This window comes from Callithrix jacchus, chromosome 1, assembly GCF_049354715.1.
Source record: "Callithrix jacchus isolate 240 chromosome 1, calJac240_pri, whole genome shotgun sequence".
Lineage (NCBI taxonomy): Eukaryota > Metazoa > Chordata > Mammalia > Primates > Cebidae > Callithrix > Callithrix jacchus.
In genome coordinates this window covers 192,856,170-192,879,279 of record NC_133502.1, presented here as the reverse complement: position 1 = coordinate 192,879,279, position 23,110 = coordinate 192,856,170, and the positions used below count along the sequence as shown (strand labels likewise).

Genomic DNA, 23,110 nt, shown 5'->3' with positions numbered 1-23,110 from the left:
CCAGTCTCAAGCGATTCTCCTGCCTCAGACTCCTGAATGGCTGGGATTACAGGTTCATGCCACCAGTCCCAACTAATTTTTGTATTTTCAGTAGAGACAGGGTTTCACCATGTTAGCCAAGGTAGTCTTGAACTCCCGACCTCTAGTGATCTGCCTGCCTCGACCTCCCAAAGTGCTGTGATTACAGGTATGAGCCACTACTCCCGGCCCCAAATTATGTTTTGAACTTGCAAGACAGGCTGAACCCTGGACCAGAGTCCTGACAGCTCCTTCTTGGGCCTCTGACTGAAGGTACCCAGAGGTGAGGGTAAGGCAGCCATTGCCTTCTCTGAGTGTCTACCTCCTTTCAAAACTTTTAACATGAATATCTGAATTTCTCATCTTTCCTTAATCTTTTTTTTCCAGTTAAAAATCATTATCACTGGCCAGCTGTCATGGCTCACATCTGTAATCCCAGCACTTTGGGAGGTAGAGGTGGGAGGCTCTGTGTCACAGTTCCCTCCAGATATCATGCCTGCATTCCTTTTGTCTCCTACCCCATTCCATTCCAGCTTCCAGGTGACCTCTGAAAAGAGCTTTAGCAAACACTTATTTGACCCTGTCCTTGTGTGAAGCTTTTTATGGTTCCTCACTGGCCAGAGGCTAAAGTAGAAGTCATTGAACTTTGTTTTCCAAGCTTTACTGCCACTCCTCCAGGCTGCCTCTTCTACCTGCATACTTTCAGACCCCTCTGGGCTCCCACCTTGGCCCCTTGGCCTCTGCTCATGCTGTTCCTGCCTCATCTTCTTTGCCTGGTGCCCTTCCTGGTCTTCTGGCATTTGGCAAAATGAGACTTCTTCTCCAGTGAGACTTCTCTGACCACCCCAGGCCTACTCCAGGTCAGGTGATCTCTCTGAGCTCCTCGGCCCCAGTGTTTCCCTTCGGGGGAATGCCCCCTGGGTTGAGCATATATCATAGATGAGGGGGGATCTGGTAAAAGATGTCTGAATCAGGATCAGCCTTGGTCTCTATGGGACGTAAAAGTTCCTCTTCAAAATTTCCTTTCTTGTTAAAAAATAAATCATGTGTATGCTAATAATTCTCTGTTAAGCCCTATCCTATGTACCTGTTAGACATGCTTATAGGCACGTAGTACATTCTATCTCCTTGTTCTTTAGCCAAAATATCCATGCTAGTCGTGCCATAGCAGCCTATGCCCCTTCCTTATTTGAGCTTCTCCATTGCTTTTACCTGTTTAGATAAGTTTTAAGTGGTTAGCCAATCAGGTTATAATTTAAATAGTGAGGTCTGGCTCCAGCCAACGGAGAGGACAACCCCAAATGCGTAAGGAATAAATGTCTGCTTTTCCTTTCTTATACTCTCATGGAAGATGGCTAGCAGGGTACCCTTCCTGCAGTGCAGGAAGTAAAAATTGCTTTGCTGAGAAGTCCTTTGTCTCAGTGATTTTTCTTTGCTGCACCGAACACCTGTTTTCAACAGTCTCCTAGGTCTCTCTCCTCACTCTGAAGCGATGTTGTGTCCCACAGGTGGCGTACAGTGCTGGTTCATGAACCTCCTTGCAGGAAGGGAAATTCCTGGCTCTTTCCTGGCCCTCTCCCATGCCTCCTCATAACCTTGATCCCTGTCTTCTCTACACCCCACTCCCTGAAAACTGGCCTGTCCATGCCCCACACCTGGTCTCAAACTTGTCACCTGTCCCTGCCCTCTCCCCTCAGGACTGTCATATTTACCTGTTGTGTGTCTCAGACATTCTGATATCTGGGTCATCTAGTAAACAAACTGCTAATAGTACAAGATCATGACAGTGACTCTTGGTCGGCCTGACTCTCAGTGGAGACTCCTTTAGGTATGCACACTTATACACAATTTTATACGTGTAGTTGAAATTGTACATATAAACCTACACTTTTTTTTTCTTTCATGTTTTGGGGGTATGGGGGAGCCTGGGTCTCACTCTGTCATCTAAGGCGGAGTGCAGTGGCACATTCATAGCTCACCGAAGCTTTGATCTCCTGGACCCAAGCGATTCACCTGCCTCAGCTGCCCAGGGGCAGACCATGGTACCTGGATTTTTTTTTTTTTTTAAATAAAGAAGGGAATCTTGCTATGTTGCCTAGCCTGGTCTTGAATTCCTGAGCTCAAGCAATCCTCCCTTCTTGGCCTCCCAAAGTGCTGAGATTACAGGTGTCAGCTACTTTGCCTGGCTACAATTTCAGTCGTATTTACAATGTACAATTCAAGTGATTTTGCCACATTGACCACACTCATGTTTAAGCCACATCAACAGATTTCCATGTTTTAAATGACATATCTTGCCACCCTCTGGTGGATGGTGGCTCACCACCGGGTCAAGAGGCTACACAGGCAGTCAGTGTGGACCAGCTGGGGATGGGGAAGGTCGAGAATCCAAGGGTCACTGCCCAGCCCCACCCGGGCCCGCGCGTGTAATTAGATCTCGTGATTGCCCAAGAGAAGCGCAGATTTCCATAGGGAACATAAAATTGCCTGACTTTGAAATGGTGGCAAACCAATCAAAAATATTTTTAAGCTCCCGTTGCATTGATTATTAGGGTCGAGGCTGGGGAAGACTCCTATAGGTTCGTGTGTGTCTGTGTGTGTTTGGGATGTTCAGACCTCTAATTGGGCTAGGAACCAGGCGACCACAACACGGAAAGCTTGAGGAGAGGGAAATCTACCTGGTGCTGGCCAGGAGGGTCCAGGAAGGGACCAGGTGGGGCCACGACGCAGTGAAAGACTTGTAGTGGGTGGGGCGACACGTAGTGTTGGGGGGGGTGTCAATGGGACTTCCGGAAATCTGAGCCGGCACACATGACTTTTGTTTGCAGAAGCGGGATATACCCTAGGCAGCCAATCGGGAGCGCCGAGTCTCTGTCCAGCCAATAAAAACCCAGGTTGCTGTGGCGCCACGCCCCTGCGCCCGGGTCCGCGACCTTTAGGTACTCCGAGCTTTTTCTCCGCCGGAGTTGTTTTCGTTCCTTTGCCCGCCATGCCGTTCCTAGAGCTGGACACGAATTTGCCCGCCAACAGAGTGCCCGCGGGGCTGGAGAAACGGCTCTGTGCCGCCGCTGCCTCCATCTTGGGCAAACCTGCGGACGTGAGTGTGGGGCGGGCAGCACCGGGTGGGCCAGGGGTCCGGGCCTGTCCCTGCTCCGCCTCCGTGACCGCGACCGCGTCCCATCTCTCTAGGGACCACATCCCCCCTCATTCCGCACGCCAAGCTCTGACTTGCCGTCCTCCACGATCCCGCTGCTCCCCCTCCGCAAGGCTTTCCCTTGTCGCCCTCCCCAATCATGACCCGGACATGACCTCCAGGAACCGCCTGTGCCGGGATTCCTGACCCAGCAAACACTGCGCGTTTCAGCTTTTGCGCGCTCGGGTCCGGTCCCCAGAGGTAGCCCGGCCCGCCCCAGCTTCGGGCAAAACTTTCCGTGTCTCCCTCAGCGCGTGAACGTGACGATGCGGCCGGGCTTGGCCATGACGCTGAGCGGGTCCACCGAGCCCTGCGCGCAGTTGTCAGTCTCCTCTATTGGCGTCGTGGGCACCGCCGAGGACAACCGCAGCCACAGCGCCCATTTCTTTGAGTTTCTCACCAAGGAGCTAGCTCTGGACCAGGACCGGTGCGTAGGGGCAGTAGGGGATCCGTTTGGGACTACGGCAGACTGGAGTCAGTGATCCTGCCTCAGGGGGAAAATCCCATTTCTTGCCCTGCCCCGTAGGGACACATCGGGGCGTGGGGCCCCTCACCTGAGGTTTGTGAGGAAATGAACCTAGGCTCCTTATCGTAGGACCATCTTCAAAGTGCAGTGCAGGCAGGATTGAATGAATTCCTGGCTCTGCTCCTCAGTGTTTAAGTCTGTGAATGGGGAAGGCTCCCTTTTAACTATTCCCTAGAAGCATAGCAGGGGTCATATGGGATTGTCTGTGCTGTATCTGCCTTGGCATGTGTCAGGGTAGGTACACCTGGCTGAAGAGTGATTTTCTAGAACTTTTTCCAGAAAAAATGAGCCAGGTCAGAAGGAATTCTGGGTACGTTCTGAGGTTATGTCTTTTGGACCTGTGTCCCAACCAGGTTCCAGGTGAGGTTCACGGGGACTCAGAGTAGTGAAAGAGCATTGGCCTGGATGTCTAGACGTCTGCTTTGGGTCCTGCATAGCTGGGAGACCCCATAGAAACTTGGAAATGAACCATCTCGTTAGCAACCTCCTCCTCTGTGAAAACAGGGAAATGGCGTCCCTCTCCCTCAAGAAGCCTCTACAACCCAAACCTGTCGTTCTGTGACAGAGTTAAAGTTTCCTCTTGGGTAAAAGATATTCTTGAGCCACGTCCATGCCTCTGAGGAAGTAAGGGCGTGAGAAGCTTGAAAGGACACTGACCAGGTACGGTGGTTCATGCCTGTAATCCCCGCACTTTGGGAGACCAAGGTGGGAGGTTCACTTGACCCAGGAGTTGGAGACCAGTCTGGGTAACATAGTGAGACGCCATTCCCCCAGAAAATGTTTAAAATTAGCCATACATGGTGGTGTGCACCTGTAGTCCCACTTACTTGGGAGGCTGAGGTGGGAGGATGGCTTCAGCCCAAGAGGTTGAGGCTGCAGTGAGCTGTGATTGCAACATTGCACCCCAGCCTGGGTGGCAGTGAGACCCTGTCTCAAAAAAAAAAAAAAAAAACCTTCTGGAGTGGAGCCTTTGTTAGTCCATGAAGGTCGATGACATATAACTGAGCCTGATGTGTCCTCTCTCAAGCTATAGAGAAATAATAGAGTCAGCCCTCTGTATCACTGGGTCCGCAGCTGTAGATTAAACCAACCATGGATTGAAATATCAGAGAAAAAAAATGGGTAGTTGCATCTATACTGAGGATATGTACAGACTTTTTCCTTGTCATTATTCCCTAAACAATACAACTACTGCATACATTAGATTAGGTATTGTAAGTAACCCAGAGATGATTTAAAGTATGTGAGAGGATGTGTGTAGGTTATATGCAAATATTACACCATGTTATGTAAGAGACTTGACCACAAGAGACTTGTAGATTTTGGTATCCTCTGGGGATCCTAAAACAAATCTCCCACGGATACTGAGGGGAAACTGTTATTTAAGAACAAGTATTAAGAAATGCTTACCATGTGCCGGGTGCTCTACAGGTAGTTAACACTCATGATCCCGTTCCATCCTTACAGTCCCCGTCCACACTCTCTTTGCTCAGACAAGACATGCTATCCCCATGAGGTAGATACCTCCATTATGCCAGTTTTATAATGGGAAGATGGAGGCTATTCATACTCCCCCTGCCCCCAGCCAGGCTATCCCAAGCTCTGGTGCTCCTCGCTGGAATCTTGCTGTCACCTCTGAGAAGATCATGTTCACTTATGGCACGGACATTAGTGGCTGGGTTTGGCGGGGGGTCACTCTGTGCCCAGGCTTTGAGAAAACAAGTGGCTGAGGCATGTGCCTGTAGGGAGCCTGCAGTTAGGAGGAGGCAGGCTGCCCCTGAGCCCACACCCAGACTGATGGAGATGATGGAGTATACACTGTTGAGTGTCTGTCCTAGGTGCGCCATGCTGGTGTGCAGTCCCCGTCCCACACCTGGGTGTCCCACTGCCCTGCTGGAGGTTGGGGGAAGGTCATTACTGGGATGAACAGGCTTGCAAAATGCCTGGTGGGCTGAGGCAGGCTGTCCTGCGTACCCAAAGAGGCTGATGATATCTTTTTCTCTGTCTCCTGAAGGATACTTATCCGCTTTTTCCCCCTGGAGCCCTGGCAGATTGGCAAGAAAGGGACGGTTGTGACTTTTTTATGATTGGCATGGAGGGATCCCGGGCGTCTCTGAGCTGGCTGCCCCTTCCAGGGAGACCTCTTGGCGCAGAGTGAGGGCCTGGTGATACCAGCTTCGGATAATCCTGCATGCAACATTCCTGAGATCACATAATCCTCTTCTTCATCTTTATACGAAATAAATGAAGAGAGCTTCCTTGTTCAAACATGACTTCTTACCTCCTATTATCCCTCCTGGGCATCCTGGGCCACCATAGGCCACAGGGCTGGTGGATAAAGAGACAATATGGAACCTGGAGAGGGATGTTTTCCATCTTCAGGGCTGCTGTCTGCTATGTTTAGACTGCTCAGATCTGGGTGTGGAAGCCTCAGCCTGGAGGCTCTGCTCTCTACACCCATGTGCAGGCCTGTGGGAAGGTGTGGGCAGCTGGTCCAGCTGGGGCCTTCCTGCAGACTGCTGATCTGAGCTTCTGTCCTCAGCCCCCAGATGGGACCAGAGCTCTGTTCTCCTGAAGCCTACTCCCTCTGTGACTGGCTGCGTGGCCTGCTAATCTCTCCCCTTTGCCCCACCTCTGTGGAGTGTGGGCAGGAGTTGCCTGTGTCCTTTTGGGGTTGGTCACCGGTTTTCCGAAAGCAAGGTCCTCCGTCTGCCCCTCATCCTCCTGCACAGGGTGGCAAGTTCTGATTCCCACCCTTTGGCAAGCCCTCCCAGCCGGCCTCATCCCTTCCTGGCAGTAGCAATGGCTTTCACAACCTTTCAGCCCCAGGGCCCCCAGGCCAGGAGGAAGGCTGGGGGGACACGGCAGGCCTGTAAGGCTTCCTGTGTCTTTTCTCCTGTTGCACCTGTGCCTCACTTACACTCACACACTCATAGACACACAACCACGTACTTTCACACACACATCCTCCCACATCCACACAGTCACACGGTAGTCACATTCACACACATATACACCCAGATACAAAAGCATACCATTTACTCACATTCACAGTCACACAGTTCATACACGCGCAGTTCCCTGACATTCACACACACACCACACAAGCAGTTCAGTCACATGGCCAAAAGCCAGTCCTCACCTTGCTATGGTTCCCTTCCCAGTGTCACCTCGGCCTTTGGCCCTCAGTTTCCCCTCCCCATGCCTGGACTGCTGGAGAGCCCTGAACACACCCCCCCATCTCATGCCTCCAGCACTTGCCCAAGCCCTTCCCTCTGCCAAGAGCACTAAGTGGAATTCAAGGTCCCTTCGAGGGACCTGTCAGGTGACCTGGGGATCCTGCTGGCCCCACTTAATGATGATGCACAGCATGATTATTTCAGCGGAGGCCACTCTCCCAGGCTTACTGCCACCTACACAGCACCAGGACTGACTGTTGAGCTTTGTTCTTTATTTCGTATACTATACTGGAATGTCTGTGGAAAGCAAAACCATCCAATTAGGAACAATCCAAAAGGAGCCAGCGTGGATCAAGAGGGCACAGGCTGTGGCTGCCATCCCCATGCCTGATGGGGGAGCAGGGGTGGTAATGGAAAAGGCCCAGGAAAGCAGGCCACTGAGAGACAGCCGGAATGGGACCTAAGAAGCCACCACCAGGTACCCTCAGGGCAGGACAGTGGCAATGGTTGCTGCTTGGAGTACTTCAGGCTAGGAGTGGCACATGGTGGGCACAGGGCAGTAGCCCAGAGCGTGTATGAAACATCCTGTTTATTGGTTGGCAGTGACATCTACTGTCATGTCTGAGAACTGCATCCACAGCCACATGGCCTCCTGTGAAGACCTCAGGGCAAACTGTGAAATCCTGCCCTTGGAAGGTGATGCCAGGGGGCGAAGCGACACCTTCCTTGGAGGTTTGAATTCCTCAGAGCCCCTCCAGCATTTTGGTTTTCCGAATTCCAATGTCCTCCCTTGATCCCCCAGCCCTAGGGGTAGTAGCTTCTTGCCGTGTTTACCTCCAAGTTAACCTGGATTTTCTCTGTCGTTATATTAAGTTCTCTGTTAAAATAATTAGGTAGGGTGTTACTTAAAGCCCAAACCCCTGTAGAATGTTTGACTCTGACGAGGGTCTACAAAATGGCGGGACACTCACAAAATAATACAGCTTGGATGAACAATGAGGGCCCAGCCTGGGAAGAGCTAGGCACTGCTTTTAAGAGAAGTCTGTGTCTTTGGCTACGCTGGAAGCATCCCTATCTTATTTCAAGGCTTCTGGCTGTGGCAGACTTAAGTCTAAGGCTAGGGGGTCCAGATAAGACCCCATCCTTAGTAACCTTTGTCAATAGGGAGACTTCTCACAGCACCTGTTCCTTGGGTGTGACCCTCTATTTTGATGGTCATGCCTCAAGGCGAAGGTTAAAGAAAGAGCTGGCAGCTTACCCGCAGCATAGCTTTATTGCCAGCACAAACCTGTGGAGTGGGACCAGCGACCAGCTTAGTGTCAGAGCACGAGTCCCGCTTACAGACTGGGTTAAAGGCGGTTTTTTTTAATGGCCCGAGGCCCCATGTTTTACTCTGACCAGGGTCTGAAATGTCGGGAGGCTTACAGAATGGTGCAGCGTATCTTGGGATTTAAGCCCACGTCCCTCAGGAAAGACCTGTTCGTTTTCTCCTTACAGAACCTGCTGTGACATTAAGTGAACAGCTCCCTGGGATACATCCCTATAGGGAAGTTATTGAGTTCCTAATATTTTTGTAAAGCTGCTTTATCATCTATGAAATAACCATTGCTCTGCCCACTCCTGGGGTTGTTGGAGACCCACTGAGATACTAAAATGGTAGCACTAAGAAGCCCGGTACAAGTGCTGCTAAAAATGTAGTACTCTCTTTCCTTCTGAGAGTTGGGTAGTGGTGAGGAGGCCTGGAAGCCAACTGAGCTTGTGCAAACCCCTCCCCTCCTCCAGCCTCAGTTTCTTCGTTTGTACAATGCAGGAGGGTACTTCTATAGCCCCTCTCAACCCTGGGAACCTCTGCCTGCCTCAGCCCATTCTTCATCTTGGGACCGGTGCAGGGCACACAGTCCATGATTCAAGCCATCAATAGTGAGCAGACAGTGTGGTGTTCGCGCCAAGGGCTCGAGACAGCTAGTTGACTTGCCCCAGTTTGGCTGCTGGACCTGTACTGCATTTCCTCGCCTCGAGGGCTGTCGAGTGAGACAGGGCCGTGAGCTGACTCACTAAAAGCAACAACAGAATGCAAAGCAAAGGCCTGCAGTTTATGAGGACATTGTGCTGTCTGCTTCCATGTCCCCTTCAGTCTCTGTGTAAGCAATAAACTTGCTGCAATTGAGATCCCTAAAAGGAGCAGAGACCTCTGCCCATATTTTCCCCGGAGCCAAGCCTTTGTTTTAGCTCCTGATGAAAACAGGTTTAACCAGCCAGCTTAAGGGCGCCATTGTATCTTTGAAATGTAAAATCACTGAAATGTAAACTACTACCACTAGCCCCCTTAAACTGCCTTCTGAGCAGGATATCACAAGCCCCTGATAACTATTTTTTATGGAGTTTCTGTTTCCTTTCTGTCTACCCCTTTCTTTCTTTCTGCTGAGATAAGGTAAATGTAAACAAGAAAAAAGGTATAAAAGCTGTAACCCACAAAAATAAATTTGCTGCGTTTTGGCCATAATCTTCACGCAGCCCTCCAGACTCTACTTTTCTATATTCTTTCTTTTCCGCGCACTCTCTCTCTCAGGTTGAACGAGACATCTATGTTGGCAGTCTCGGGGACTCCCGCAGGTCGGTATTCCCCCGGCAGACGTGCCGGACCCCAACAAGACAGACATGACTGACTGGCCCCACAAGGCCCAGCAGCAGCCCAGGGACCTGCTCCCTCTCAGCCAAGGTGAAGGCCCGGTCCTTCAAGGCTCAGTACCTTCCTCAGGGGGTTCACCTGGGCAAAGGCATCACTGTGCCACTGGCCTGCGGGGCAGATCAGTGAAGTGAGTGGGGAGTACCCTAAGTTCTCTGAGGTCTGTGCCCTCCCCCACCCCAAAATCCCAGCACCAGAGTTCTGAGGCCGGTATCTGGGAGGCATCAAGGAAGAGGAGGCCTCTCTGCTAGTCACTGGATCACAGACCTGACTCATCACAGGTCCACCTTTCCTGTGTCCAGCTCCTTGAAGCAAGGGTCAAGGACAATTCCCTGGAGCTGCAATTCACCCTCCACTTCCAGCCAGTCCCATCCATAGGTCAGACCCCTCCAACCTCCTCCTAGGCTCTAGGCTGGCCCGACTTACTGAGCTTCCTATCCCAGCTGGGCACTTAGGCCCTGCTGACCAAGCTGGGTGACCTGTCAACACCCCAGAATCCCAGCTAAACATGTCCCAGCCCTCAGCCCAACCTCATTCTCGCTGGGAATCCCTGCCCCATTCAGCCACACAGTCTCCAGTGGCTCAGCTCTTCTTCCTTTCCTATGCCAGACTCTCAAGGCTCCCTCCCCACTGGTGGCTCCCAGGCCTGACACTTTCAGCACCCCAGTTCTGTGCTGGAGGCTGCATTAGGTGCCTGGTTAGTGTGTTTGGATCAGAGGGCCTCAGTCGAGCCAGACTGCAGTCTGATCACAGGCCTACCCACGGGCCTCTTTGCCCTTCTACGGAATGGACATGCACACCCTGCCCATTCTCCCTCCACAAACTGCCTCTGTATCCAGCCCCGTTTTGCAGCAGGTGGCTCCAGCTTGTTGTACCAAGGGCAGCAGTTGGGAAGGTTCAGCTGAGCAGGGCCCTCCTTCTGGCCTGCCCAGGGGGCTCTGGCTCTGCTCTCTGCCCTACTGCTCAGTTATAGCCCTGGCTCCTCCACTGAATTCGGCTCCAGTTGCATCTCTAGGCCAGCCAGACCAGCAAACACTGCAGCTCCGGGTGGGGGTGCTGGCCTCCCCCACTGCCCTGCCACAGGGCCCTCCAGCCTCTAGGAGTAGCCCCTTCAGCTGGGTGAGAACCCCCATGGGATAGAGCAAGTCAGATACAGGGGAAAAAAAAGAATGGCAAGAAATACACAAAAGTGGCAGAGACCCTGGGCCTGGCATGGTGATGCATGTCTGTAATCCCAGCACTTTAGAAGGCTGAGGCATACGGATCACTTAAGCTCAGGAGTTCAAGTCCAGCCTGGTCAACTTGGTGAAATCCTGTTTCTGCACATATCAGAAAAAAAAAAAAAAAAAGTAGCCGGGCATGGGGCGTGCCTGGTAGAGTCCCAACTACTCTACATGGGAGGAGGGAGTGGGAGGATTGCTTAAGCCTGAGAGATTGAGCCAGGATCATGCCACTGCCCTCTAGCTTGGGCTACACAGTGAGACCCTGTGAAAAAAAAAAGTGGAAGAAACCAGGCAGGGGTAGACAGGGACTATTCATTTAGGAAACAAGGAGGCAGTTTCATTGCTTTTTCCAAGCACATAGGGTACAGTTATTCTGGCGCCACTCCATTTCCCTACTCTCCTCTGCACCTCTCTGTCCCCTCTTAACCTGTATTTTGAAGAATGTTTTGTATTCACTACACAAAGATCATACCTCTATTAAAATAGACAACCAGAGGGGCATGGTGGCTCATGCCTGTAATCCCAACACTTTGGGAGGCCAAGGCAAGAAGATTTGAGCCCAGGAGTTCAAGACCAGCCTGGGCAACATAGCAAGACCTCCTCTCAAGAATAATAATAATAAATTGGCCAGGCATGTCGGTGGGCACCTGTAGTCCCAGCTACTTGAGAGGCTGAGGCGGGAGGATCACTTGAGCCTGGAAGTTTGAGGCTGCAGTGAGCCATGATTGTTCCACTGCACTCTGGCCTGAATGACAGAGTTAGATCCTGTCTCCAAAAGGGAAAAATAATAAAGTAAAATAGATACCACACTGGAGAGTCTGATTCTTCCTGTTGGTCTGCATTCCTGATCTGACTTCAAAGCAGCGGGGACAGGCAGGGATCGGTGTCAATATCCCCTGGGCCGCCTGCCCTGCCAACCTGTGATCAGCTCCAGGGTGCGAAGCTCGAAGGGGATGCCGTTCTTTTTGGCAAAGATGGAGACTGCACAGCAGGTCTGGGACAGCAGGTAGGGGAGAGTTGGGCAGGAACTGCTGGGTCACTGAGCCTGCAGAGCTGCTGGGCACCAGGAGCCTGAGCCCGGCCACGCCATCCTCGCTCAGGAGTTGGCTCAGGAGAACTTTGGGCCAATCAGTGGCACGTCCGCTCTCTCACCTCCCCTTCCTGGGAATCTAGGCTGCGGGTATCTTTCCCACTAAAAAAGAAGAGAAAAAAGGAGGTGCAGCAGCCTCCTTGCCCACTGCCAGTGCCCAGTGCCCAGGATGGAGGCCAGAGAGGAAGGGTGACTGGCTGCCCTTGAGGCTGCCAGCCTGACACCTCATGGAGGAATGAGCTGTCCCTCCCCAGCCACTGGAGTCATATTTATTACACTCCAGCTAATCCTTCCCCCAGATGGCTGAGACCTATCCAGAGGTTTACTAACAGTGCCTGGCATTGCACAGAGCTTCCTATCTGCTATTCAATGGCAACTCTAGGGCTTCTGAGGCCTGTGGCTATGACACTCCCATTTCCCAAGGGAGCCTCCCAAGGTAGGAAAACCCTATCCATAAATCCAAGATAGAGAGAAAGAACGTTGGCAAGAGGATGGTTACTGGAAACTTGGCAATAGCCTTGCTGCTCTGGTCCCCCATGGTTCCCATGTGCCCCCTTTGTTGAGATAGAGTCTCACTCTGTTGCTCAGGCTGGAGTCGGTGACATGGTCATAGCTCATTGCAGCCTCGACCTCCAGGGCTCAAGTGATCAAGTGATCCTCCCACCTCAGCCTCCCAAGTAGCCGGGACCACAGGCATCACATCTGGTTAATTTTAATTTTAATTTTTAATTTTTTTTTTTGTAGAGACAGGGTGCCGCTATGTTTCCCAGGCTGGTCTCCAACTCCTGGGCTCAAGTGATCTTCCTGCCTCAGACTCCTAAAGTTTTGAGATTACAGGCATGAGCCACCACACCCAACCCCATGGTGCCCACTGAAGGAAGACCTATTCCCCCGCAGAAGAGTGTCTTCCTGGCCTAGTGCAGCAGCTCTTTCCAGACTGAGAGGGGCCACATTCTCCTACCCCTTCAGTTGCCTACCCCTTTTCACAAGTCACCTTTGGCCGGGATTACTGCAATATCAAATCTCCCTGCGTCCTCCCTGGCTGCCTTCCAGTCCAAGCCCCAGCAGCAGCCAGAATGTTATTCGAAAACACCATCAGAGCACTCCATTCCTGCTAACAGTTTACAGCCAGGCACCCGGGCATGGCATTTAGGCTCCTGAATGACTGGGTTTTGACCAGGAGAGCTGCTGTCTAGATTTTCTCCTCCCGACCAGTTCCTCAGGAGCAACACAAGACTCCTGACTGACAGTAAGGGTCATGCCCTGGGAGGCCAATGCAGCCAACTGCTGGGTCGCCATGCCTACAGCCACCAAATGTGGGATGCTGCTGGGCCTGGTGCTGTCAGATACTTACTTTCTCTGGGAATTAGAAGGCTACAGACATGTTTTGTTTTGTTTTGGGTTTATTTGTGTGTTTTTAGAGACAGAGTCTTGTTCTGTTGCCGAGGCTGGAGTGCTGTGGGTCAATGAGAGCTCACTGCAGCCTTGAACTCCGGGCTCAAGCAATCCTCCCACCTGAGCCTCCCAAGTAGTTAGAACTGCAGTCATGCACCACCACACCCGGCTAATTAAAAAAAAAGAATTCTTATGGGCTGTGTGAACCCGGGAGACAGAGGTTGCAGTAAGCCATGGTCATGCCACTGCACTCCAGCCTGGGTAACAGAGCAAGGCTGTCTCAAAAAAAAATTTTTTTTTTGAACTCCTGGACTCAAGCAATCCCACCACCTGGACCTCCCGAAGTACTGGGATAATAAGCACGTGCCACCGCACTTAGCCACGTTTGTCAATTTCTCTACTGGTAAACATCAGGGAGAAGCTGACCCACAGGGCCTGGGAAGGGGGATTGTCTTTTGGATAGAGATCAAGACCAGGGTTGGGACGGAGGAAAGTCAAATAAATCACACATTTGAGTTAGAAGCAGAGGCTCAGGCTGAGCTCAGGTTTATTATCCAAACTTGAAATGCAGTGATTGAAGGACACAAGGTCTCAGTGTGCATCATTCTTATGGTGGCTTTCAGGCAGCTGTGGAAGACAGGATAGGGACGGTGGCCTGGGGAGCTGAGGTGCTCTGGGACTTGGGCAAGTCTTAAGCAAGCCATTCCTGCTCTCTGGGCCTCGGTCCCATGGGCCATTAGAAATGAAAGTGATGGCCGGGTGTGGTGGCCCATGCCTGTAATCTCACCACTTTCGGAGGCCGAGGCGGATGAATCACGAGATCAGGAGTTCGAGACTAGCCTGACCAACATGGTAAAACCCTGTCTCTACTAAAACTACAACAATTGGCTGGACACAGTGGTGGGCAGCTGTAATCCCAGCTGCTGGGGATGCTGAAGCAGGAGAATCACTTGAACCCGAGAGGTGGAGGCTGCAGTGAGCCGAGATGGCACCATTGCACTCCAACATAGGCAACAGAGCAAGACTCTGTCTCAAAAAAAAAAAAAAAGAAAGAAAAAGAAAGAAAGAAAGGAAGGAAGGAAGGAAGGAAGGAAGGAAGGAAAAGAAAAGAAAAGAAAAGAAAAGAAAGAAAAAGAAAGAAAGAAAGAAAGAAAGAAAGAAAGAAAGAAAGAAAGAAAGAAAGAAAGAAGAAAGAAAGAAAGAAAGAAAATGAAAGTACTTTGTGGAACTGCTGAGGGCAGTGCAGGGGTGAGGTTTCCCAGCTCACTGGATCATGGCCAGTACCCTGGACATCAGCTTCTGCTTTGTGGTGGGGTCTGCAGGTGGAAAGTCCTTGGCCTTCAGAATGATCTCATGGGCCTCCCGGAAGAGGTCTTCCCCCACTGCTGCCTCCACGCGATTCCGCCATGCGGCCAGCTTGGGTCGGCCTTCGAAGACTTGGCAGCCAGCACCCACGGGCTGTGGGGAAAAGGGGACAGAATGGGGATGGACAGTTATAAGGGCAAAGATGGGCAGCATCTGATTTGGGGACCACAGAAGCTCCAGAAGGAGTTTGCACACACACATAAGCACAGTCCTGTAGCCAGCAGGGGCAGGCATAAGCAGGACTTCAGCAGCTAGCCAGGACCCCCTGCCTAGTGGGCCCACCTGCCCCCAGCACTCACATGCATCAGCTCCGTGATGGCCACCAGGTCAGCTAAGGAGATGTGAGGCCCGGCGAGGAAGGCCTTGTTCTGGAGGAACTTGTCCTCGAGCAACTGCACGTTCACATCCAGCTCTGCCAGGGTGGCTGCCAGTGTCTGGGGAGATACCGGCTCACCCAGGAAAACAGGGAACATCACCTGGGGATTGGGCAGACGAAGTGGGGCGTTAGTGGAGTAGAGAGGTAGTTTTGGTTTGCATTTCCCTAAGGATTAGTGATGCTGAGCATCTTTTCTTGTACTTGTGGCCCAAAATGATAATATTCTGAATATATTGTGTTAAGTAAAATATATCGACTTCTTTTTACTTTTTTTGTTTTGTTTTGTTTTTGAGACAGTGTTTCACTCTGTCACCCAGGCTGGAGTTAAGTGGCACTGCTGCAGCCCACTGCAACCTCTGCCCCCCTGGGGTCAAGAGATTCTCCTGCCTTAGCCTCCCAGTAGCTTGGGTTACAGGCCCACGCCATCACACCTGGCAGATTTTTGTGTTTTTATTAGAGATGGGGTTTCACCATGTTGGCCAGCCTGGTCTCAAACTCCTGACCTCGTGATCTGCCCGCCTAGGCCTCCCTATGTGTTGGGATTACAGGTGTGAGTCACCATGCCTGGCCCTCCTTCTACTTTTTAAATGTGCCTACTAGAAAATTTAAAATTATGTATGTGGCTCACTTTATACTTCTATTGGACAGCACTTGACTAAATGAACTAAATTCCAGAGAGGCACAAACCCTTCCTAGATAAGCTACTTTCATTCCAATTTCATATCCTGGGGCCCAAGCAGGCAGTGAGAAAGACGGCCACAGGCACAGGCTTTTCCTACTGAGCAGCAGTTTGGGAACTGGGGGCAGGGCTGAACAGCAGAGAGATCTTATAGGCACTGTAGTAGTTGGTGATTAGATTTCAAAGCCCTGCTGGAGTGAGGCTAGTGACCTGATCTCACATTCAAGATATTTGAAACCAAAGATAAACTGAAACCAACGAAACCTGCAACCCAGCCCACCTCTTGATTAGCTAGAAGAGAACAGCCTCACATCCTGGCTGCCTGACAAAGGGAAGTGCGAGCCCTTTTTTGCGGATATTTATTATGCAATTTAATCTCTGCTTTTCTTTTATCATAACGTCTGGCAGACAAGAATAAGTCATGAGGGCGGCACAGTGGCTCATGCCTGTAATGCCAACACTTTGGGAGGTCGAGGCTGGCAGATCACCTGAGGTCAGGAGTTCAAGACCAGCCTGGCCAACATGGTGCAACCCCAACTCTACAAAAAATACAAAAATAATCCAGGCATGATGGTGGAGGCCTGTAATTCTAGCTACTTGGGAGGCTGAGGTGGGAGAATCTCTTGACCCCAGGAGGTGGAGGTTGCAGTGAGCCAAGCTTGAGCCATTGCACTCCAGCCTGGGCAACATCTCAAAAAATTAAAAAATAGTAATACATCATGAAATATGCAAAGAAGCAGGCAAATGTGACCCATTATCAAGAGGAGGAAAAAAACAATAGAAATAGACCCATAGGCTGGGCACAGTGGCTCATGCTGGTAATCCCAACACTTTGGGAGGACGAATCACTTGAGGTCAGGGGTTTGAAACCAGCGTGGTGAAATCTGGTCTCTATTACAAATACAAAGAGTAGCTAGGTGTGCTGGTGGGTGCCTGTAATTCCAGCTACTTGGGAGGCTGAAGCAGGAGAATCACTTCAGAATGGGGATGGAGGAGGTTGAAGTGAGCTCCACCCGATAGGTGGAGGTTGAAGTGAGCTAGATCGCACCATTGCACTCAGCCTGGGTGACAGAGTGAGACCCGCCAGACCCACATTTAGAACATTTAGGTGCTGAAATTAGTTGACAAAGATTTTTAGTTAACCATGATACATATATTAAAGAATTTAGAAAAAAAGATAAAATGGATGAACAGATGGTGAATTTCAGCAGAGAAGTAGAAATTCTAAGAAACAACCAAATGGGGCTGGGCTTGGTGGCTCACGCCTGTAATCCCAGCACTTTGGATGGCTGAGGTGGGCAGCACGAGGTTAAGAGATGGAGACCATCCTGGCCCAACATGGTGAAACTCCGTCTCTACTGAAAATACAAAAATTAGCAGGGCGTGGTAGCGCATGCCTGTAGTCCCAGCTACTCCAGAGGCTGAGGCAGGAGAATCACTTGAACCTGGGAGGTGGAGGTTGCGGTGAGCCGAGATCACACCGCTGCACTCCAGCCTGGCGACAGAGCAAGACTTTGTCTCAAAAACAAACAAATAAACAAAAAAAACAAATGGAATTTCTAGAGGTGGAAAATACATCCTCAAAGAATGTATGGGATGAGCTTGACAGCAATCTGGCACAACAGAGGAAAGAATCTGTGAAGGCAAAGACAGGTTGGTAGGAGAATAATTCAGAACGAAAAGGAGAAAATGGTGCCTGAGCACTTGTGGGGAATGCCCTGACTGCCGCCCCCACACTCCCAGCCTCACCTTATGCCACAAAGCCCGGAGGCAGCTTCTCCGCAGAGTCGTGTGCTGCCATGCCAGGTACTCATCCACACGCGCTCGGGCCTGCAGGTCCTGAGGGTACCAGTGGTCAGGGACCTTATATTTGTGTGTCAGGTAGAGCAGGATGGCCACACTGTGGGTGAGGGGAGACATGGGTAAGGAAGGGCACTGCGTCAGGTATTTTATACATAGTCATTTTTTTTTTAGACAGTCTTCCCCTGTCACCCAGGCTGGAGTGCAGTGGTACAGTCTCAGCTCACTGCAGCTTCGGTTTCTGTAGGAGTGCACCATCACACCTGGCTGTTCTTTTTCTTTTTGTAGAGATGGAATCTCACTGTGTTGCCCAGGCTGGTCTTAAACTCCTCCTGGCCTCAAGCTTCAAGCAATCCTCCAGCCTTGGCCTCCCAAAGTGCTGGAATTACAGGCTTGAACTACTGTGCCCAGCCCACTTCTTTAAACTTTCTGACAATTTGCCAAAGTGTTAGCCTCATTTTCCAGAGAAGAAACCAGGCTTAGAAAGGCAAAGACTTACCCTAGGGCACACAGCCTTTAATGGCAGAGCTGAGAATCTTTATGAGGCTAACACCCAAGCTTTTCCTACCACCAGGCAAAATCCTACAACAGTGTCCCGCCAAATGTTTAGGACAGTTTCTGATCAGAGGACCAGAGAAAGCTTCCTGAAGGAGGTGGCATCAAAGTTGAGCTTTGAAGAAGCTCAGTTCTTTCCATTCTGCATCTGCTTCATCCTCTGGCATTCCGTCCAGTCTCTGATGGCCTGGCTGTTCAAAAAGGCTTCCCTGTCCCTTTGTTCTTTCTGTCATTCTGTCTGCCAAGAATCGACTCCTACCTAAGCTGACTGAGGTAGTGTGGCTCCCTAAAGTACCAACCAGGAAACCCTCCTGCATCTGCAGGATCCTCGAAGAGCAGAGCAGACGAGGCCCCCGGCACTGTCCTCCTTCCCTGGGTTTTGAGTGCCGCCATGGTGATGAGATGAGCATGGAGCTGGAAGAACACTGAGGATGTGTCCATTTGGAGACACGGGAAAGCCTTCAGAAACTTGGGGTTTCCCAAGGATTGGGCACGCCAGCCAAAAGGGCAGAAAACCTCTGTATCTGCCACTGGTTCATGTTCTCTATTAAGCTGGACCATACCCATGTCCCAGCTTAACAACTCCATTGTCTGCAGCTTCTGTTTCTATAGGAGTGCACCACCACGCCTGGCTGTTTGTTTTTTTTTCTTTTTGTAGAGATGGGATCTCACTGTATTGCACAGGCTGGTCTGAAACTCCTGGCCTCAAGGCTCAAGCAATCCTCTGGCCTTGGCCTTTTGCTCTGAGCCAATTGTTGAAGCCACCTCTGAGGAGGGCTGCAGGTCCCTGTGAGCCACAGACCTCCTAAAGGTGAGAGGAGTGACAGGGACATGCAGAGATTGCACATTGCCACTGACTAGTACCCGGGGGGCACAACACTGAGTGACACAAGGACTCAGGACACCTCGGGTACCAGAAAGGAAGAATGGCTCTGGCAGAACGTCAGAGGAATTCATCCGAGGTGGGTCCATCCTGAGATTTCAGAGATGAGCTCTAAAGCACAAACTCCAGGTTCTCCTTGTTATGGGATGAGTGACTCTGGTGACAAAAGTGGCAGAACCAGAGAAAGGTTGAGATTTCTGAAGAGGAGTCAACTTCTTGGGACCTGGTATGATGTAAGTCATCCATATCTGGTGCCTCTCCCATCGGGGAGACCCATCCCGGGAAGCTGTAACCCAGAAACGGAGCCACTGGGCAGCCCAGATGCCACTGAGCCATCTCCACACAAGCTTAGCCAGAGGCCTGCCCCTGTGGTGGGTAAAGCTGCCATCCTCCCCTGCCCTGCCCTGCCTTAGGGATACACTCACCAGCAATCAGAGGACTGGTGTGGAGGTAAAATAGATGTTTGCTTTTCCAAACACCAGGGTGAACTGGAATAGCAGGCAGGCAGGGGCCTGAGGTCCATCCCAACTCTCTGCACAATATGGGGCAAAGAGACTCTGCCTCTGAAGACTTTAGTTTCCTTTTCTATGAAATAGAGGGTTAGAACAGGATGGTTCCAGCAGGCCTGGCAGCAGCCCTAGGTTCCCAGTTACCTCTCACTCAAGGTGAAGTCCCCGTCCTTCAAGGCTGGCACCTTCTTCAAGGGGTTCACCTGGGAAAAGGCATCGCTGAGGTGCTGACCTGGAAGAGTCCAGCATGGTAGGTAGTGGGAGGAGAATGCTGAGCCCTGTGCCCCTCCCTGCAATGCTGAGAACCCAGTTTCACAGTTCTTCTTCCCATCAGTCTGCACTCTTGGATGGCAGATTGGAAGGGCCCCTGTGGGAGGAAGAGGCCACTCCACCAGCTGGTACAAAATAGACAACACTCCTTGCCAAGTCCTGCAGGCACAGCCTCCTCCCACAGCCTGCCCCTCTGCAACAGAGCTCACCATGCAGGATGTGGTGCCTGGACCTTTGCACGCACCCTGCCCACCTCCCCTTTCCACTACTGCCAGCTTCATGAACTCACATTCAGAGTGCCCCAAGCTGCAGGGTAGGTCACCGGAGGGGACTCTGACTTACTGTCATGTCCCTTCCACCCAGAGAAGTGGCCTTTTTCTGGCATCTACTTACTTAGAAACAACTTCTGCTGGCCCTGCTGTGTCCCTTGCTTTGCCCTGCCCTGGGCACTGTGGAGCTGTGACTTTAAGCTCTGCCAAAGCTGGGACAGATTTTTCACCCCATCCACAGCCCCTGAAAAGTACAGGCCAGTGTCCCCCTGGGCATCTGGCCCCTGCTTGCGCTTGTCTGAATGCTCTCTGCCTGAGCTTGTCTGAGTGGTTGTCTGCTGCACATGCTGCCAGAGAAGCTTTTTTTTTTTTTTTTTTTTAAGACAGAGTCTCAAACTGTTGCTCAGGCTAGAGTGCAGTGGAGCAATCTCGGCTCACTGCAACCTCCACCTCCAGGGTTCAAGTGATTCTCCCACCTCGGCCTCCCTAGTACCTGGGATTAGAGGCATGCGCCACCACACCCTGCTAATTTTTTGTATTTTTACTAGAGATGGGGTCTCACCATTTTGGCCAGGCTGGTCTCAAACTCCTAACCTCAAGTGATCCACCTGCCTTGGCCTCCCAAAGCGCTGGGATTATAGGCGTAAGTCACCGTGCCTGGCCCGAGAGAAGCTTCTAAGAGCATTAGGTCTCATCACTGCCCTGCTCCATAGTCTTCAGTGGCTCCCCATTGCCAATGATCAGATAGAAGCTCCTCAAAATTATACACAATCACCTTAACTCTTCAGCTTTAACCACACCTGCTACCACCCCTCCCTCTGCCCCAACCTTTTTTTTTCCCTTACGGATGGGCTCTCACTATTTCACCCAGGCTGGTCTTGAACTACTGGCCTCAGGTGATCCTCCTACCTCGGCCTCCCAAAGTGCTGGGATTACAGGTATGAGCCACCACGCCAGGCCTGCTACCCTCTCTTTGCTCTCCCTTCAGACTGTTTCTTCACCAGGAACACCCTCCCCTCTCTCTTGGTAAAACATGCCTCCCTCTGCACCAGTGCATTTGACAACCAGCTTGAACACCTTCTTATCCCGCATTCCCTTTCCGCTGCCCCACACTCTGCAGAGGAAGTCCTTGTGCAGGACAGGTGGGCAGTTTCCAGAAGCGGCTAAATGACGAAGTTTCAGGCGGAGGGCCAGCCATGGAGTGGGAACCCTGGGCAGAAGGGTTAGCCAAATAGAGTTGCCCTACTTGCCCACCCAGCCATACCTGGGTTCTGCTTCCAACCCCTCCTACTACCCTACCCCACACTAGGCCTGGGCCTGCCAGCTGAGCCCTCAAGGGCCTTGGAGGCCTGCCAGAGAAACAAAAGAGGATGTAGGGCTCACCAAGCCCCAGGGTCCCCCTTCTGCCCCCAGCCTATCCCCTGGGGCAACCTCCCTCCCCAGCAGGAACAAGAGGCAGAGGACAAAGTTTCGGGAGGCAGAGGATGCTGTGAGCCGTGATTCTACCACTGCACTCCAGCCTGGGTGACAGAGCGAGACTCCATCTCAAACACAACAAACAAGCAGAAAAACAAAACTCCTTGGGCTGAGCGTAGTGGCTCATGCCTATAATCTCAGCACTTTGTGAGGCTGAGGTGGGCAGATCATTTGAGGTCAGGAGTTTGAGACCAGCCTGACCGACATGATGAAACCCCATCTCTATTAAAAATACAAAAAAATTAACCAGACATGGTGGTGCGCACCTGTAATCTCAGCTACTCAGGAGACTGAGGCAGGAGAATCACTTGAATTCGGGAGGCGGAGGTTGCAGTGAGCCGAGATCCACACCACTGCACTGCGACAGAACAAGAGCAAGACTCCGTCTCAAAAAAAAAAAAAAAAAAAGCAGAGGACAAGATTAGAGGCAAAACAGGAGAAGCAGAGGAAGGAAGGGACAAAGAGGGACCCCAGTGCAGCCTGAATGAGTGCAGAGGGCAGGGCTGGAAAGTCAGGTCCTGGGGCAATGCCTCATTGGTTTGCTGTTGCAGAATCTCAGCAGCTGGGCCACAAAGAAGGCACTTGACTCTGTCCCAGTCTCTACACTTGGCACCCTTAACCTCTCTCCTCCCCCCTTTCCCTAGGCCCAGGTCACACCCGTTTTTATTTTGTTTAAAAAACATTTTTAAGACGGGGTCTTGCTACATTGCCCTGACTGGAGTGCAGTGGCTATTGAAGGGCACCATCATAGCGCACTGCAGCCTGGAACTCCTGGGCTCAAATGATCCTCCCACCCAGCCTCCCAAGTAGCAGGGACGACAGGCGCGTGCCCTGCACCCAGCCGCGCCCGTTTCTGTCCTCTGGTCTCGCTTCTTTTTATGGTCCCTACCACTTCATTCGGCCTCAAGGGAACCCCGTGGTCCATTCCGTGAGAGCAGGCAGAGCTTGGGGGATTCCTGACTCTTGGATCTCCCTGGTGGCTCATCTTTCTCCGTTCGGTCTCCAAACCAGACCAGCAACGGCTCCAGGAAGACGGTGGCGCCAGGAGAAGTTCCCTAAGCCACTGTATGTCTACCTGTCTACCTGTCCCTTCCTGACTTTTCAGTTCCCCAAACCCGAGGCCGGGCCTACCTTTGATCAGATCCACGGTGCGCAGCTCGAAGGGGATGCCGTTCTTCTTGGCGAAGATGTAAATGGCGCGGCAGGGCTGGGACAGCAGATCCAGGTACAGTTCCAGGCCCATAGCGGAAACCGACAGACCAGACTGGAAACCTGTTGGGGAATCTGCAAACTCCGGTGCCAAGACTTAGGTCTCCGACCTTGGACCACGCCCCTGCGGTCACGCCCCCCGACCGCGGAACCCCATTGGGCGGCTCGGACGCCTGGGACACTTTAGTCCAATTGAAGGCGGGCGGCGTGTCCGAGGGCTGGGCCCGCCTGGCTTCTGCCGGATCAGGGTGGGTCCCCTCAGGGGGACGCACAGAGAGGCCCCAGTCCCAGCCCTTTGGTGCCTGGCTGGTTTATTTTACTTAGCAGTATGTCTTCAAGGTGCATCTGTGTGTCAGAATTTCCCACCGTCCCCATTTTACAGAGGAGGAGACAGACTCTGAATGATTAT

General features: G+C 51.7%; 2 protein-coding genes across 9 annotated transcripts; one reads left to right on the top strand and one right to left on the bottom strand.

Annotated features, from left to right (window-relative positions):
* The first annotated feature begins 2,980 nt into the window (after positions 1-2,980).
* On the top strand, positions 2,981-9,439 carry LOC100389231 (D-dopachrome decarboxylase). 3 transcript variants are annotated; one of them, XR_013521540.1, is made up of 4 exons: positions 2,981-3,115; positions 3,463-3,638; positions 4,242-4,397; positions 5,752-9,439. XR_013521540.1 is itself a non-coding variant. In XM_009008048.5 (4 exons), the coding sequence occupies exons 1-3, from the start codon at positions 3,008-3,010 to the stop codon at positions 4,355-4,357; spliced, it is 339 nt and encodes a 112-aa protein (XP_009006296.2). In that variant the 5' UTR covers positions 2,981-3,007; the 3' UTR covers positions 4,358-4,397; positions 5,752-9,439. The 3 variants fall into 3 exon arrangements, 2 of the variants coding, with proteins under 2 accessions (XP_009006296.2, XP_002743652.2); XM_009008048.5 differs by having other exon boundaries at positions 4,303-4,397; XM_002743606.7 differs by lacking the exon at positions 4,242-4,397.
* LOC100387311 (glutathione S-transferase theta-1) lies at positions 8,171-22,778 on the bottom strand. Of its 6 annotated transcripts, none has more exons than XM_035304397.3 (6): positions 22,624-22,778; positions 19,394-19,709; positions 17,480-17,630; positions 14,975-15,151; positions 14,595-14,768; positions 8,171-12,017 (listed from the first exon to the last, which is right to left on the bottom strand). In XM_035304397.3, exons 2-6 carry the CDS (start codon positions 19,489-19,491, stop codon positions 11,934-11,936), a joined length of 684 nt encoding a protein of 227 aa, XP_035160288.1. In that variant the 5' UTR covers positions 19,492-19,709; positions 22,624-22,778; the 3' UTR covers positions 8,171-11,933. The 6 variants fall into 6 exon arrangements, with proteins under 6 accessions (XP_035160288.1, XP_035160103.1, XP_035160163.1 ...); XM_035304212.3 differs by having other exon boundaries at positions 19,622-19,709; XM_035304272.3 differs by lacking the exon at positions 8,171-12,017 and adding an exon at positions 13,827-13,937 and having other exon boundaries at positions 19,622-19,709.
* Positions 22,779-23,110: the final 332 nt, after the last annotated feature.